The sequence below is a fragment of the Garra rufa genome, chromosome 6, assembly GCF_049309525.1.
Source record: "Garra rufa chromosome 6, GarRuf1.0, whole genome shotgun sequence".
In the NCBI taxonomy this organism is placed as follows: domain Eukaryota; kingdom Metazoa; phylum Chordata; class Actinopteri; order Cypriniformes; family Cyprinidae; genus Garra; species Garra rufa.
Window position 1 is genome coordinate 49,430,726 of NC_133366.1, and position 14,534 is coordinate 49,445,259.

General features: G+C 34.6%; 1 protein-coding gene across 1 annotated transcript in view; it reads left to right on the plus strand.

The window, feature by feature from the left end:
• The first annotated feature begins 2,039 nt into the window (after positions 1-2,039).
• Positions 2,040-14,534, plus strand: part of ndfip2 (Nedd4 family interacting protein 2) — a 30,312-nt gene continuing 17,817 nt past the window's right edge. Inside the window, exons 1-2 of the mRNA XM_073842105.1 lie at positions 2,040-2,275; positions 12,347-12,503. Coding sequence (XP_073698206.1) covers positions 2,240-2,275; positions 12,347-12,503 — 193 coding nt within the window. The 5' untranslated portion in view covers positions 2,040-2,239. The remainder of the gene's footprint in view (positions 2,276-12,346; positions 12,504-14,534) is intronic.

The following is a 14,534-nucleotide window of genomic DNA, read 5'->3' on the forward strand; positions in this document are numbered from 1 at the left end:
TCTGTATTTTTATTTGGTATATTTCACATATTGTATATTTTATTTTAATGCACATATGCCATATACTCGTTTATTTCTGTATTTAAATCTCATTGTCTATGTAATTTCTGTCTTCACCTTTACCCCAGTATCTGTACTAGTTTGCATGCCCAAAACTAAACAACCCCTCTGGGATGTATACACTTTAAAGCATTCTTTCCCAGTGTCATAGTACTTACTTAATAAAAATAAATAAATAAATACATTAAATAAATAAATAAATAAATACATTTTATAATTTTACAAATATATATTTTTATTCAAAACCATTTACACATACAGAGTTTTACATATATACATTTTTATATTGGTGTTTTTCTTTTATTGGACATGGGCTAGTGGAAATGTTAGTAAAAAGAGGTATTGTTCGTTTATTGGACTGCTGGATCTGGCACCACTTCTCTGCATGACACCAAACAATCATGTTTATGGCCTTGTCTGAGGTGGCCCTCTAGTGCCTGCAAAAGAAATCACATCAACAATGTGCTAAAGACCATGAGATGAGCTAATTTTAAATCTTAATGAGGTTACTTTCATTCTTCTAAAATCACATTTTTTTTATCACTTCATACATCACTACATCAATGAATATTGTCTGAATTATTATTTTTTTATACATGATGAGGTGATAATATTAATTTATAGTCCATTTTGAACAATAATTAGATAAATTAGATATTTATATACATGTTTTTTTCATATTGTGACTGCACATTATTTTACTCTATTGTTCTTTATATAAAAACTTGAGACATCCCACCTCAAACTTAAAACAATTTAAATAACTTATTTTAAAATATATTTATAATTAAATTATATGTGACCCTGGGCCACAAAACCAGTCATCAATTCACCTGAAAGCTGAATAAATAAGGTTTTCGTCAATGTATGGTTTGTTACCATATGACAATATTTGGCCGAAATACAACTATTTGAAAATCTGGAATCTGAGGGTGAAAAAAAAAAAGAAAATGTTTAGAAAATTGTCCAAATTAAGTTATTAGCAATACATATTACTAATAATATGATATATTTATGGTAGGAAATTTACAAAATGTAAATTTCTTTACTTAATTGGCTATTGCTACAAATATACCTGTGCTACTTTTGGTTGGTTTTGTTGTCCACGGTCATATTTATAAAAAAATAAATGTACTAAAACATAATAATTCATATTATTAATTAACTTATTTATGTTTGTATGTTTACTTATTGTCTTATGAAATAGCAATAGTTTTGTATGACATCTGTCTTTCAAAGGATTTCGCTTGAACTTTAAATCTTTTAAAAAAGCTTTTAAAATGACTTCTTATTTAATTTACAGTACACAATTTTTCCAGTAGATGGAGTCATGCATGTTTGATTTCAGAACTGCAATCTGGTATTTGTTGACTCTGAAAGATCACTGCACTGGCACTTTGACCTTCCATAATTTGACAGATAAGATATAAACACATGGGGAATTTGTTCAGTGAATTAACGGTGCCATCAATATGCCCAAATTAATATAGGACATTGTTGACACAACATTTGTTGGCAGGTCACCTTGAAGGGCACCTACGTTTCTAGGACAAATATTGAAATGGAAAAGGATGAAAACTTTTGTCAGTTTTTTCCAAAAATACACAGAGGTCGAATTACATAAATAAATAAATAAATAAATAATTTTATAGGCTACCTTTACAACAACGTCTCTTTTTATATCCCCAAAACTTAATTCATTAAACTGAAAAACAAATAACAATAAATAAACAAATTTATTAAATCTATATAATTGACCTGTCAGGTGATTTTTCAGTCTGTCACATATATACTAGCCTATATTAGATCCTGCATGAAAATGAAAAATTTGGGCATAACTGGTGAGAATATAACAGCTACTCATACAACACTTATAATACAATTATATGTGTCGATCTATGTATATTATTAAATAAAAAGAGTTTGACGCGCACAGTGCGACGTCACGCTTGCGTCATGGACATCTCCGCCCACTCGCTTTGTTTAGTGCTGTAGGACGTGACTGCATCTGCGTGAACGTTCGCGTTAAATCATGGCTATTGTGTGAATGGGAAAAACTACCGTCTCCGTATATGACTGATCCGTGCCACAGAATCTCAAGTCAGATCGAGAACTGCCTTTAATTAGAATTAATCAAGGATTTACTGCTTTTATTCGCCGCTGGCTGGGCTGGCCGTATATGAAAATGGACCAGGCGGCGAGCCGCTACCAAGTGGTAAGTCTAATTCACCCATCGTTATATAATAAGACGATCTAACATGACATGTTATACAATACACTGACATATCCGAGGCTGCTGATTACTGGCATTTTGTCCGATTCCCTTTAATCATTCATGACTTCCGCATCATCACACCTTCACCGCTACAAAGTGCGACTCTTAACACAGGACGCGTTCTTGCGTTCAGATCCGCTAAACGATGTGCAGCTGAATGGAAGCGTTGCAAAGTTGATTTTATGTTGTCACCCTAACTTGAAATAAAATGCCAACTGTTCCGTGAATAAATAAAACAGAGAGACTCGATTTATTAAATTACAAAGATGTCAATCTGATATGTAGGAATAATAACGCAACGCAAATAGCACAATAACGCGTCATGTTTGAACAGTTCCTAACCAAGCTGAAGATCTGATACAGTGGCCTTAGTAACTGTAGTTAATGCAAATGTACCATCATTTTACTAAAGTACCACATATTTTGGCATGTGTTTATAGGTTACGGTTTTCCCAAGAACTTTCTAAGACAATGTTTTTTCGCAATAAAAAGGTTTTAAAACATTGTATGTGCGTTCGAAACGTATGTATTGCACATACTGAGACGTCACAGATGGTTCAATTTGTTTAAATGCATTCTGACGCCTCATCCATCCATGGGAACATTTTGACGTTCAATTTTTCTTTAGTAGTGTTTGAGTTTGAGTTGTCACAGGTGCAAATACAAACCGTTTGACGCGTCATAGAGAGAGAGAGAGAGAGAGAGAGAGAGAGAGAGAGAGAGAGAGAGAGGGGGGGGGCGCGTTCAGTTTTGGGGTATGATTGGTCAAAAGAATTGTCACTAGTACATAAAGAACGTTTTAAGATTTTGGGGCGTTCAAACGCAATTTGAATGGAGTTGTCACAGAGCACTCTTTTGGGGTGTTCACATACAGTTTTACGCGTCAGAGAGAGAGGCATGGGACGTTCGATTTTGAAGTATGATTGGAGCGTTCCAATGCAGTTCGAATTGTCACATCTAGACAGAACTTATTACGATTTTGGGTTCATTTTGACGTTTAATTTTGAGTAGGGTTACCACTTTTAATACCCAAAAATAAGGGACGCATTCTGGGGGGGGGGGGGGGGGGTCATCTAAAAAATGCTGCAGTAATATGGGACGTCCTGAATAAGAACTGATCATTGGTGTTTTTTTTTCTACTTTTTAGAAATGGGGTCTATATATCCCGTTAAAATGTAATAATGTCCCATATCTCAAAAAATGCTGCATTAAAAAAGGCCTTCCTGAATAAGAACTGATCATTGTTTTTTTTTCTACTTATTAGACTCTAAAGTCTAATAATAATGTCCCATTTCTCAGAAAAGAAAATTACACCAATAAATAAAACGGATATTAAAGCTGAAATGCAAATAAATAAGTAAGTAAAAATTCACGAGCACTTTGTAGTATTATCTCTCAGTCCTGGGCGTCTAAATGAAAAGCGCTCTGCAAGCGCGTTCTCTCTGTGTTGTTTCTGAAACTACCGTAATCACTGTAATATGCGCGTACACTTAAAATCAATCGCGGCTGGCTTGACCGTGTTTTTCTGGACCGCGGCTGGCTTTACCGCATTGATTAACTGCATGAGACGCTGCTTTAGAAAAAATTATAAAAAATACGGGACAAAACCCGTCCCGTATTGATTCAAAACGGGACGCGCAATTTCATTCACAAATACGGGACGATTCCGTATTTTAAGGGACGGGTGGCAACCCTAATTTTGAGGTATTGCTGGTGCGTTGATACAGTTTGGGTTGTCGCATGTGCTCTCGGAACTTCTTTTACGCTTTTGGGAGGTTCAAATGGTTTATGAATGGTCACGGACATGTATTGGGACCTTAGGCGCGTTTTGACTTTTTTCAGTTATCACTAGTGCGTTCCAACACAGTTTGAGTTGTCATGGGTGCACTCTTTTTGGGGCGTTCAAATACATTTTGACACATTACAGAGAGGCATGGCACGTTCAATTGTGAGTTATAATTGGTGCGTCACAAAGCAGTTTGACAGGTACACTACACACATAACTTTTTAAGATTTTGGGGCATTCAAATGCATTTTGATGCGTCATGGACATGTATGTGACGTTGTGTGCAATTTAAAGTTCTATTCTGAGGCAGTTTGAGTACATACAGAACTCTTTTTGGGACTTTCAAATGCATTTTGAGGTGTCACGGTCGCTTTGTGGATGTTGGGTGCATTTTGACGTTCAATTTTGAGGTAGGCCTATCACTGGCGCGTTAGTGCAGTTTGGGTTGTCACAGGTGCACTCAGAACTTTATATGCTTTTGGTCGTTCAGACATATGTGGGACCTTGGTTACACATTGATGTTCAATTATGAGGCATCACTGGGGCTTCCAAAACAATAGTGCTCACAAGGTGATCTTGGAACTTTTTAAGGTGACAAAAGTTCATTTGGAATGCTAAATACATTGACATAAGTTCTAGATATGTTTGGGGGCACTCAAAACCACTTTGTGGCATAATTTGGATTGTTCAAATGCATTTTGAAGCAATCATTAAAACACATTTTAAGGCATCAGTAGTGCGTTCCAATGCAATTTAAGTTGTTTAGTCACATTTGAGTCATTATAGGTATGTTTAAAATGTATTTTGTAGGCCCACATTCAACATTTAAGCCCGAACATTAAAATGCTTGTTAAGCCATTTATATCGTTTGAAGACATTTTGAAGCATGATAGGCATGTTTGCTATCCCTGAACACATTAAAGGTGTGTTTAGAATGTTTGACAATGTTTTAAAGCATTTTAATCATGTTATCATTATCAGTTCATTTGGGTGCGTTCAAATACATTCTGATGCATTGTAGATGTCTTTAAGATATTTAAATGCATTTTGAGAGTTGGGACATGTGAGGAACATTGAAATGAATTTCAAGGCGTTGGCCACAAATGTCCTTTTTAGATGACACTTTGGATTAGAGATACAACCTTCTGCTGTATCATAAACAACACACGTGTGGTGTAATCACAGGTTTGTGTGCAAGTGTGTGTTTTCCACCCTCAACAATAGAGAAGGCCTTAAACATAAGTGATCTGGATCTAGGGCCTTTTGTTTATTATGGAAATCTGGTGGCTTGCTGCTCAGTCGGGAAGGGTTATGTGAAGCATTTCAGAATATAATATCTTTTATAAACATACAATACAAATTATATCCCTTGCAAAGAATTACCAAGATAATAACATGTTTTTCGGACCATGGTGCTGTGTAAATACCACAGTATTTACACACACTGCAGCACAGATTGTAGACTTTGGATTTAAGCTCCAGGGCATAAATCTGGTTCTTGGCAAATGTTTATCTAACAGGGAATAAGGCTAAAATATAGCCTTAATGTTATTGTATGCTTCATCAAAAACCCAGTTATTTTCTGATCTGAGAGGTCTAATAGCAAGAAGATCTTTCTGATATATTTTCATTTTCAAAGAAGAGCACAGCAATTGTAAGTCAGTTCCTGGAGCGTCGAGTAATTCATCCAGCAGGCCTATTTATGTTTTTGAAGCCTTTTCATCGTTTCTAGGAAGAAAGGAAAAAAAACCAGCTCGCTTAGTCACAAACTTTTTTTGAGCTCCCTGCATGTTAGAATGTTGCTATAGCAACCACCGCAGAATAGCGCTTCTTAGATGTGTCAACAAATAGGCATAGCTGTTTTTTTCCATTTTAAGGTGCATCGATATTTAGGTGGTTGTGGTTTTACCACATGAACCATTCTCAGAAGTCTCTTCCTGCTATATTTCATAGTTCAGCTCTCACTGCACAAGCTCACCTTCATCCTTATCCGTTTTATTATACTTGTAGCATGATATCACTTATCTCTGTCGCTCAGAACTTGTCATTAGTCAGCACATTGCAGAATCATGCAAGTGTGCAAGCTTTAATTGGACTTTACTTTTGAAAACTTAGTCAGACCAATGTGGTGTGATGACTTTGTTTGGAAAATATGAAGATTTCAAGCTCCGTAGACAGTGACTTGTATGCAATGTCAACCTGCCAAGGGACTATGGATTAAAATTAGCCAATTTAGCTAAATCTAACACATTTTACATGTCGCTGTGTATATTGTGTATTGATCCTCATTAAATAAATGAATAAATAAGCAAATAAACAAACAAATTTTCAGCAGGAAAGACTATCCTAACCCTTCCCTAAATTCGTTTTGTAATGTAACTTTTTTTTTTTAAATGAATGCAGCAATATTAAAATGCTGGCCAATATATTAAATCTATTTTATAATATAATATAATACTTTTATTTTTAATGTTTATTATCTTATTTGCTATTTTAGATTTTGTTCTTACACCAATATTAAAATGCTGGCCTATACGATAATTATTTAATGTTATGGACCATAATGATACTGTTAAGAATTAACTGACTGGCAAATGTAGTTAAATGTAAAATATCTGCACAGTTAAATATCAAGTATTAGCCATTCTGTTGTATTTTGTTTCAGTAAATGCATTTTTAAATTCCTTTAAAATGTAATTACATTTAAAAATACAATAGTAATATCGGCACTGATATTAAGCATTTTTATGGTTATCGGTATCATTTTCAAAAACGATTCGCTAACAAAATAATTTAAAAACATTTAAAGAGTTTTTGTCTAAGCCCTTGCTATTCTCAATTTTGACATTATTTTCATTTTTACATCAGACATATATATTGGTTCAAAATATCGGTTATCGGTCTACTTGGTCGGCTTTGGTATCGGTTTCAGCTCTGAAAAATAGATATCGGTCGACCCCTAATATATAGTATAGCATTAAAAATATTTATATTGAGATTAATTTCTGCTAAATGTTACACTACTTATTTAGTAAGACTAAGAATTAAGTTAAAAATGTAGTCTAAATGTAAAAATTAATGCACAATTAAATAAATAAATAAATAAATAAATAAATATAAAGCATCGGTTATTCTGTTGTATTTAGTTTCAATAAATGCATTTTTTTTATTACATTTAAAAATAAATCAATAAAATCTAAAATAAATTTAAATCAATTTTAGCATCACAACATTAAATTGTATAGTAAGGGTCGACTGATTTAACAGTGCCAATATTAAGCATTTTTAAGGTTATCGGTACCTGTCATTTTGAAAAACGTTTTACTGATTAAAATTTTTTAAAGCATTTGAGTTTTTGTCAGAGCCCTTGTTTTTCCTAATTTTGACATTAATTTGAATTTTTACATGAGACATATATATTGGTTTAAAATATTGGTTATCACTCTACTTGACCTGTAATAATCTGTATCAGCATCAGACCTAAAAAACGCATATCAGTTGACCCCTAATGTATAGTATTAAAAATATTCATATTGAGATAAATTTATGCTAAATGTTACATTAATTATTTAATAACACTTAAGAATTACATTTAAAAACTGACTAAGCAAGTGTTTGATGGCAAATGTAGTCTAAATGTAAAAATTTCACAATTAAATGTAAAAAAAAACCACTGTTAAATATCAAGTATCGGCCATTCTTTTGTATTTTGTTTCAATAAATGCATTTTTAAATTACATTTAAAAATACAACCATAAAAACTAAATAATTTAAAATGAATTTTAGCATTACAGCATTATAATCTATAGTATGGGTTGACCTATTATCGTCGATTATGGTTATCGTTATCTGTCGTTTTCAAAACTGATTTGCTTTTAAATTAATTTAAAAGCATTTAAAGAAAGTTTTTGTCAGAGCCTTTGTTATTCTTAATTTTGACATTCATTTTCATTTTTACACCAGACATATATCGGTTCAAAATATCGGTTTTCAGTCTACTTGATCTGTAATAATTGGTATCGGCTACAAATGCAGTCTAAATGTAAAATGTGCCCAATTTAATATCAAGTATCATCTAATATAGATCCAATGTCTACTCATAAAAAAAAACAAAAAAAAAAAACAACAACTCTAATATAAATGTCTAATTTGATATTGTACCAGTATATCCCAATACATTCCTCTGGTTTTTTTGTTACTTGTTAGCAAATGTGACATTTTAACAATTTGGTCCAGATATTTCTGCTGAGAAAAACTCTTTGTTTTCATTAAACTAATCCCATGCAGTCCTAGTCATAACACAGATAAGATGTACCATTTATCTCCAGTAAGATGTTTCTAACAGTCCATTGCGAACCACTGGAGATGCTTGCTTTGTCCCTGGGCAGTTGTTGTGTTTATGTAATGCCAATCCAGGTTGTCTGTTGGTTGTCCTCAGTGCAAAGTAAGATCCCGATTCACTGTTGGCGTTCTTGCTGTCCTTGAATGTGGCCTTATAGTGTAATCGTTCTCATGTGAACTTCATCCTTCATTGGATCTCTAATCCCGTTTCTGTTTGCCATTTCATAGAGTTGAACCTTAGAGCATTGACCTATGCAAAGACTGGCTCTCAGGCCTGTCAGGAGGCTTTAGATATAATCATGTGGCGTGGTGAAGTAAAAGATTGTCACGGCTTGATGATCATTCCAAAGAGCAAACCGTTATTTATTGTTATATTAGTGATATTAGGTCTATATGGTCTGCAGGTTTGCTGGGTTGTTTTTGTTTAGTCTTAGTCCATAAGCTGTAAACACAAGTTCTATTTATTTTCTATATTTACCATAGTTATTATTTATTAGCATGTGACCAATAGAGTCTGAACAATAATTTGATGATAGCCTAATAAATGCAAGTGATGTTTTTTTTTGTAGTTTTTATAATATAATATAGTATAATATAATATAATATAATATAATATATGTTTCAAAACCATGTCTTTGCCTTACTCCTGGGTCAGTGTTAGGGAAAGTTACTATGGATTGTGGAAAGTAATGCACTACGTTACTTTTGCATTACTTTTTAAATCTGGTCCGATCTTGCTTGTTTGTTGTTAATATAAAAAGTTCTATTTTTGGCAAATGAAAAAAGCCTGTTTTTGACACCAAAAGCCTCAGGCTTACAGAAAAGTAAATTCACGTTTGTACAGTAGACCATGGAGAAAAAAAGTCAACTCTTCAGCAATAAAAAAAAGGAAAACAAATGTTAGATTATCTTGAGTAATTTATTTGTATGGATGACTTATTAGTATGGATGAATTGGATCATTGAAGGTCGGGAGCAAAGACATCAGTTAATAAAATGGGATTAAATAATAAAGGATATTTGTATTATTTAACATATTTAATTATTGCAGGTTTGTGTTGAATTTCACTGGTTTTATTCATTCTGAGGAATACTGTATCTGTTTTTTTTTAGTGAGTGAGATTGAGATTTTTGCATGTTCACATTTATTCTAGAATTAAAGTAACATCTTACTCACAATTTCTCCCAACATGGGGACAGGAGAGCTTTCAATCAATAAAAACTATTTTTTTTAACTATTTTTTCTATTAAGTCTAATAGCTGTTTATTTAACTGAATATTATATAGGTTTCGCATTTATTTATGTATTTAGTTAGTTAGTTGGAAGCCCGTTTCTGCCACTGAATAAAAAAAATTGTGATTTTTTTTTTTTTTTAAATCTTGCAATTCTGACTTCTCAGAATTGTGTGATATAAACTTGCAATTGCAAGTCATAAAGTCAGAATTGCGAGATATAAATTCACAATTCTGAGCTTTTTTCCCCCTCAGAATTGTGAGATATAAACTCGCAAATGCGAGGGGGGAAAAAGACTGATATGTTCTCAGAATTGCGAGTTTATATGCATAGGGTTTGTCCAATGTGATTGTAATGTCTGTGTCAAATAAAATTATAAAAGAGAGAATTTTCTCAGAATTGTGAGTTTATATCTTGCAATTCTGACTTTATAACGCGCAATTAGGAGTTTATATCATGCAATTATGAGTTCATTTCTCAGAATTGCGAGTATTTATCTCACTATTATGACTTTATAACACGCAATTGTTAGTTTATATTTCACAATTCTGAGAAAAGAGTCTGAACTACAAGATGTGAACTCGCAATTGCGAGAGAAAAAGTCAGAATTGAAAGATATATATAAACCACAATTCTGATAAATGAAGTCTGAATTATGAGAAAAATTTCGCAATTACCTTTTTTCTTTTCTTTTCTTTTTTTTTTTTTAATTCAGTTGTGGAAACGGGCTTCCATATGAATCTGCTCCACCCTGAGTAACAAACATGATTTTATAATTTTTTTTAAAAACAATTTGAATTCAGAGTTGTCTGGTTCAATTTTATAGGAAAATTTCAGGCATATATTAATATTTATAATTTAGTATTTTGTTAAAGTTACATTATTAAAATTTTAATTTGATAATATTTATATGGATACTTTTTTAAAAATGATAAACACATGTGTTTTTGTGACAGAACAACTTTAAAGCTGTAGTCTACGATGTTGAAAATCAGTCGAGAAAGCCTGAATTTTTAAAAAACTCATCCCGCCCCTCCACACGCACACCCCTCCCCTCTGTGCTACCTGATCCCTCCCACCGGGAAACGACCTGAACAACGTCACTAAGTCAAGCAGGAGTAAACATGGAACAGAGATGTACCATGTGCGATGTCGGATTGCTTAGTCGCTTCAATCTAATGACCTCGCTAATGACACATCATATGTAAAGTTAACTTTCGACACTTGAACGTAGTTGCTTCATCAACAATGCAATGTCACCATTGTCCTAACAAAATAGCTCAGAGGCACACGTTTGAGTTCACGCACATGCAAGATTAGCAACACATGCAATGTTCTATCTATCGGCTCGAACAGAAAACCGCTGACGTTAGGCATACTGAAATAGTCAAGCACTTCAAGAAATATAATTACTTTGACCCGCGATAGGCGATGCTGAACGGCTAACATTCCAATGCAGACCGGTAGCATGATCATGTTGTCAGACTGATAAAAAGCTATTTATGTAATACACCACACCATAAAAGTATAAATAAATGCTTAAGTTACCTGCTAAACAAAAAGTCAGCCATGTCAGCGTCGGTTTTAAGTCCAAGGTTTCTCTGAAGCTTCCACCAACGGGCAATGGTGGACCCTATATTGATTCGGCTTTGAGTCCGGCGTTTTTCACATTTTTTTTTTTTAATCTCTGCTCTTTCCTCAATTTACTTTCTCTTTCTTCCAACCTTGATTTGAGTTGATGCTGCCTAATTTCGCGCAAAATTTCATGTCGCAGGAGGGGGCGGGGTGGAGACGCGAGTGGAGCAGGGGATTGGATGAGAGCAGTTAACCAATGTAAGCTGTCCGGCCGGACAGCTTACATTGGTCAATTTCTCTGCGGGTGTACACCCAATAGAGTGAATGGATTTTTTTCATTCTTTTTTCTCTTTATATTATTAGGATTGTACTGTAGAACCATAACCAGCATCTAAACGAGGTTATTAATAATGAACAATCTTTGAAATTGTAGACCATAGCTTTAAGGACTGTCCCTGCAAATGACTCAAATTACTCCTAACTGCTCCAAATGTGAAACAGACTAATTTCACCCTGTCGAATTGCTTATATCAGTTTGGACGATTTGGACAGGTGCAGCTGAAGGGACAGCCTTGTGCCTCGGTCTTGTGGTTTGCATTACCGCCGCTCTCCTGTTACTGTGTGATTCTCGCTGTTAGCTAACTTTGTTGGCAAACAACGTGCATCCTACTGCGCTCTCATATGCCAAGTGAGTCCCCTGCAATCTTAACCTGTCATATTATCATGAGGCCTCGATGCTCGGAAGACATTTTCGGGTCACTTTTTGCGGATTAAGATTTAAGGCTCCTCTCTGACACTAAATGTTTTATGCAGTGCTTCTTTCCAACACTTCATTGTTGAAGTTTAGCTTTACGGATTGTTTTGTTCATTGTAGGGCAAGGGGACAGTAAGGTTACGCGACCCAAGAGACCAAGATGTTGACTCAAGTTGTTGACGTGTTCCTTGCAGTGTTAGATGATATCCTCCCATCATTGAGTAGCTGACGCAATATACAAGAGCTCATCAGATTTATCTTAAATTAAGCAACAAGAGTCACGTTTCTTCAGTCTGAACTTTGTGTTTATGTTCTTCCTCAGTTGCACAATGAGGACGATCCCTCTGCCGCTGCAGCAGAGCCATCCACATCCTCCCAGGCCGCTGCCGCCATTGTAGGCATCAGCAACCCTGCAGTGGATACGGAAGCTCCGCCTCCTCCTTACGCTAGCCTGGCACTCGGAGCAACAGCTGCACCAGGTACAGACACCTGGAATAAGTTATTATTTCCAGAATAAGAGCCAGAATTTGCTAGATTAGAAATTTAAAGTGTTTGCAATAGAATAAAAAAAGTTTTCGACTGCTATGACACTCGAGACATATGACACTTCCAGTCGCAATGCAGAATCTGTGCCACCTTTGCAGTGTAAATGTTAAATAAGACCACTCACAATTCAGTATGCAAATATTACATTGACGTCATTGCTGTGGTTCTGCTGGTTATTGTTTGAAAGTTTGGGGCTAGTAAGATTTATTACTTTTATTCAGTAAAAATGTATTAAATTGAATGAAAAATGACAACGCTGCTGAACAGCTAAAACAGCTTGGAGACCACCAGCTAAAACCAGCCTGGGAAAGTGGCCAAAACCTCTCTAAAACCAGCCTGCTGACCAGCTAAAACCAGCCAACCAGCCTAGGCTAGTTTTAGCTGTTCTTTTCAGCAGGGAATAAAGACATTTATAATGTTACAAAAGATTGTTTTTTCAAATAAATGCTGTTCTTTTGAAGATTTTATTCATCCAGGAATTTTAAAAAACACAATTTTAACTGTTTTTAATAGGGATGGGTGATATATCGGCGGCCATATCGGTATCGGCCAATAAATGCTATTTTTTTTGTATTATCGTTATCGGTTCCGATAACAAAATTAGGTCGATGTCTTTTAAGCCGATAAATTAGGTATTATTTCTGCTGGCTGAACGACTGCACATGCTTGCTACTGGCCACTAGGGATTTAGGACAACAGACGTGCAATCTGCTACAGCTGCAAATGTGAGGTAATGCGAGGGGGCAGTAAAACAAAAAACTTCAATACTACTAATCTAATAAACCATCTGAAGTTTCGCCATCCCGACATTTATAAAGATTATCAGAAGAAAGTCACTGCCAAACAAACAGCGTTACCCGCTAACGTTACCAATAAGCCAGTACAAGAAACACTTGACAATACGAAGAAATTTGACAGTGCCAAAGCAAAAGCCATCACAAATGCCAAAGTAAGTTGGCCATAGTAACTATAGTTCAGAGATCAGTTCAAACTTTTCTGAAGTTAAAGTTTTAAAATAAAATCAGTTGTTCACGGTATGTGTTTGCCTTTTGTTTTTGCAATCATGCTCAGAAAAAATGATGTATCGGCCTAAATATCAGCTATCGGCCTCCAAATATAAAAGAGTTATTGGTTATCGTTATCGGCCAAAATTTCCATATCGGTGCATCCCTAGTTTTTAATATTAATAATAAGAGTCAGGTTCCAGACGTAAAAAAGCAGCTTTGGTTTTCTCCATAGGGAAATCAAATTTAGCAATAACTTATAGAGATGACCGTGATGAAATGTATTTTGATAACAATGTTAAGCTCTGGACATTTTTACTCTATGGATTAATCTAACTGCAGAAATAAATGCAACAACAGACAGTCAGTGATCGTCGCTAATAGGCTAAATCTGCATGTTTTGTGTGTCTCTGTGTGAATGGCACGGTTTCATCTTTGTGTTCATACAAACTCAAACTTACTGTGCACTTAATTGCAGTGTCTCAGTATATGAGGACATGAACACACAAACTTCATCTCCAAAGCTGCTCTGAGAGTCCTTAAAGCCTTTAAAGAACAGTCTTGTACGTTTTTGTCCAATTTAAAAAATTTCTTTGCTTCAAATCAAAGTTAGCACTTTTGTAATTCATCTTGTAACTGGTTGGCTTGGTTCATGGCTTAGCACTTTGACAAAGACTTCTATTTACTTGTTTTGAATAATATTTCACGAAAGTAGTCTTACTGTATTTTTGATCAAATAAATGCAGCCTTCTGGTAAGCATATTAGGCTTCTTTCTAAAACATTAAAAACACTTACCGATCCGAGAGTGAGATTTTTCAAGCTTTAGCGCACTTAAAGGATTAGTTCACTTACAGAACAAAAATGTACAGATAATGTACTCACCCCTTTGTCATCCAAGATGTTCATGTCTTTCTTTCTTCAGTCGTAAAGAAATTATGTTTTTTGAGGTATACGTTTTA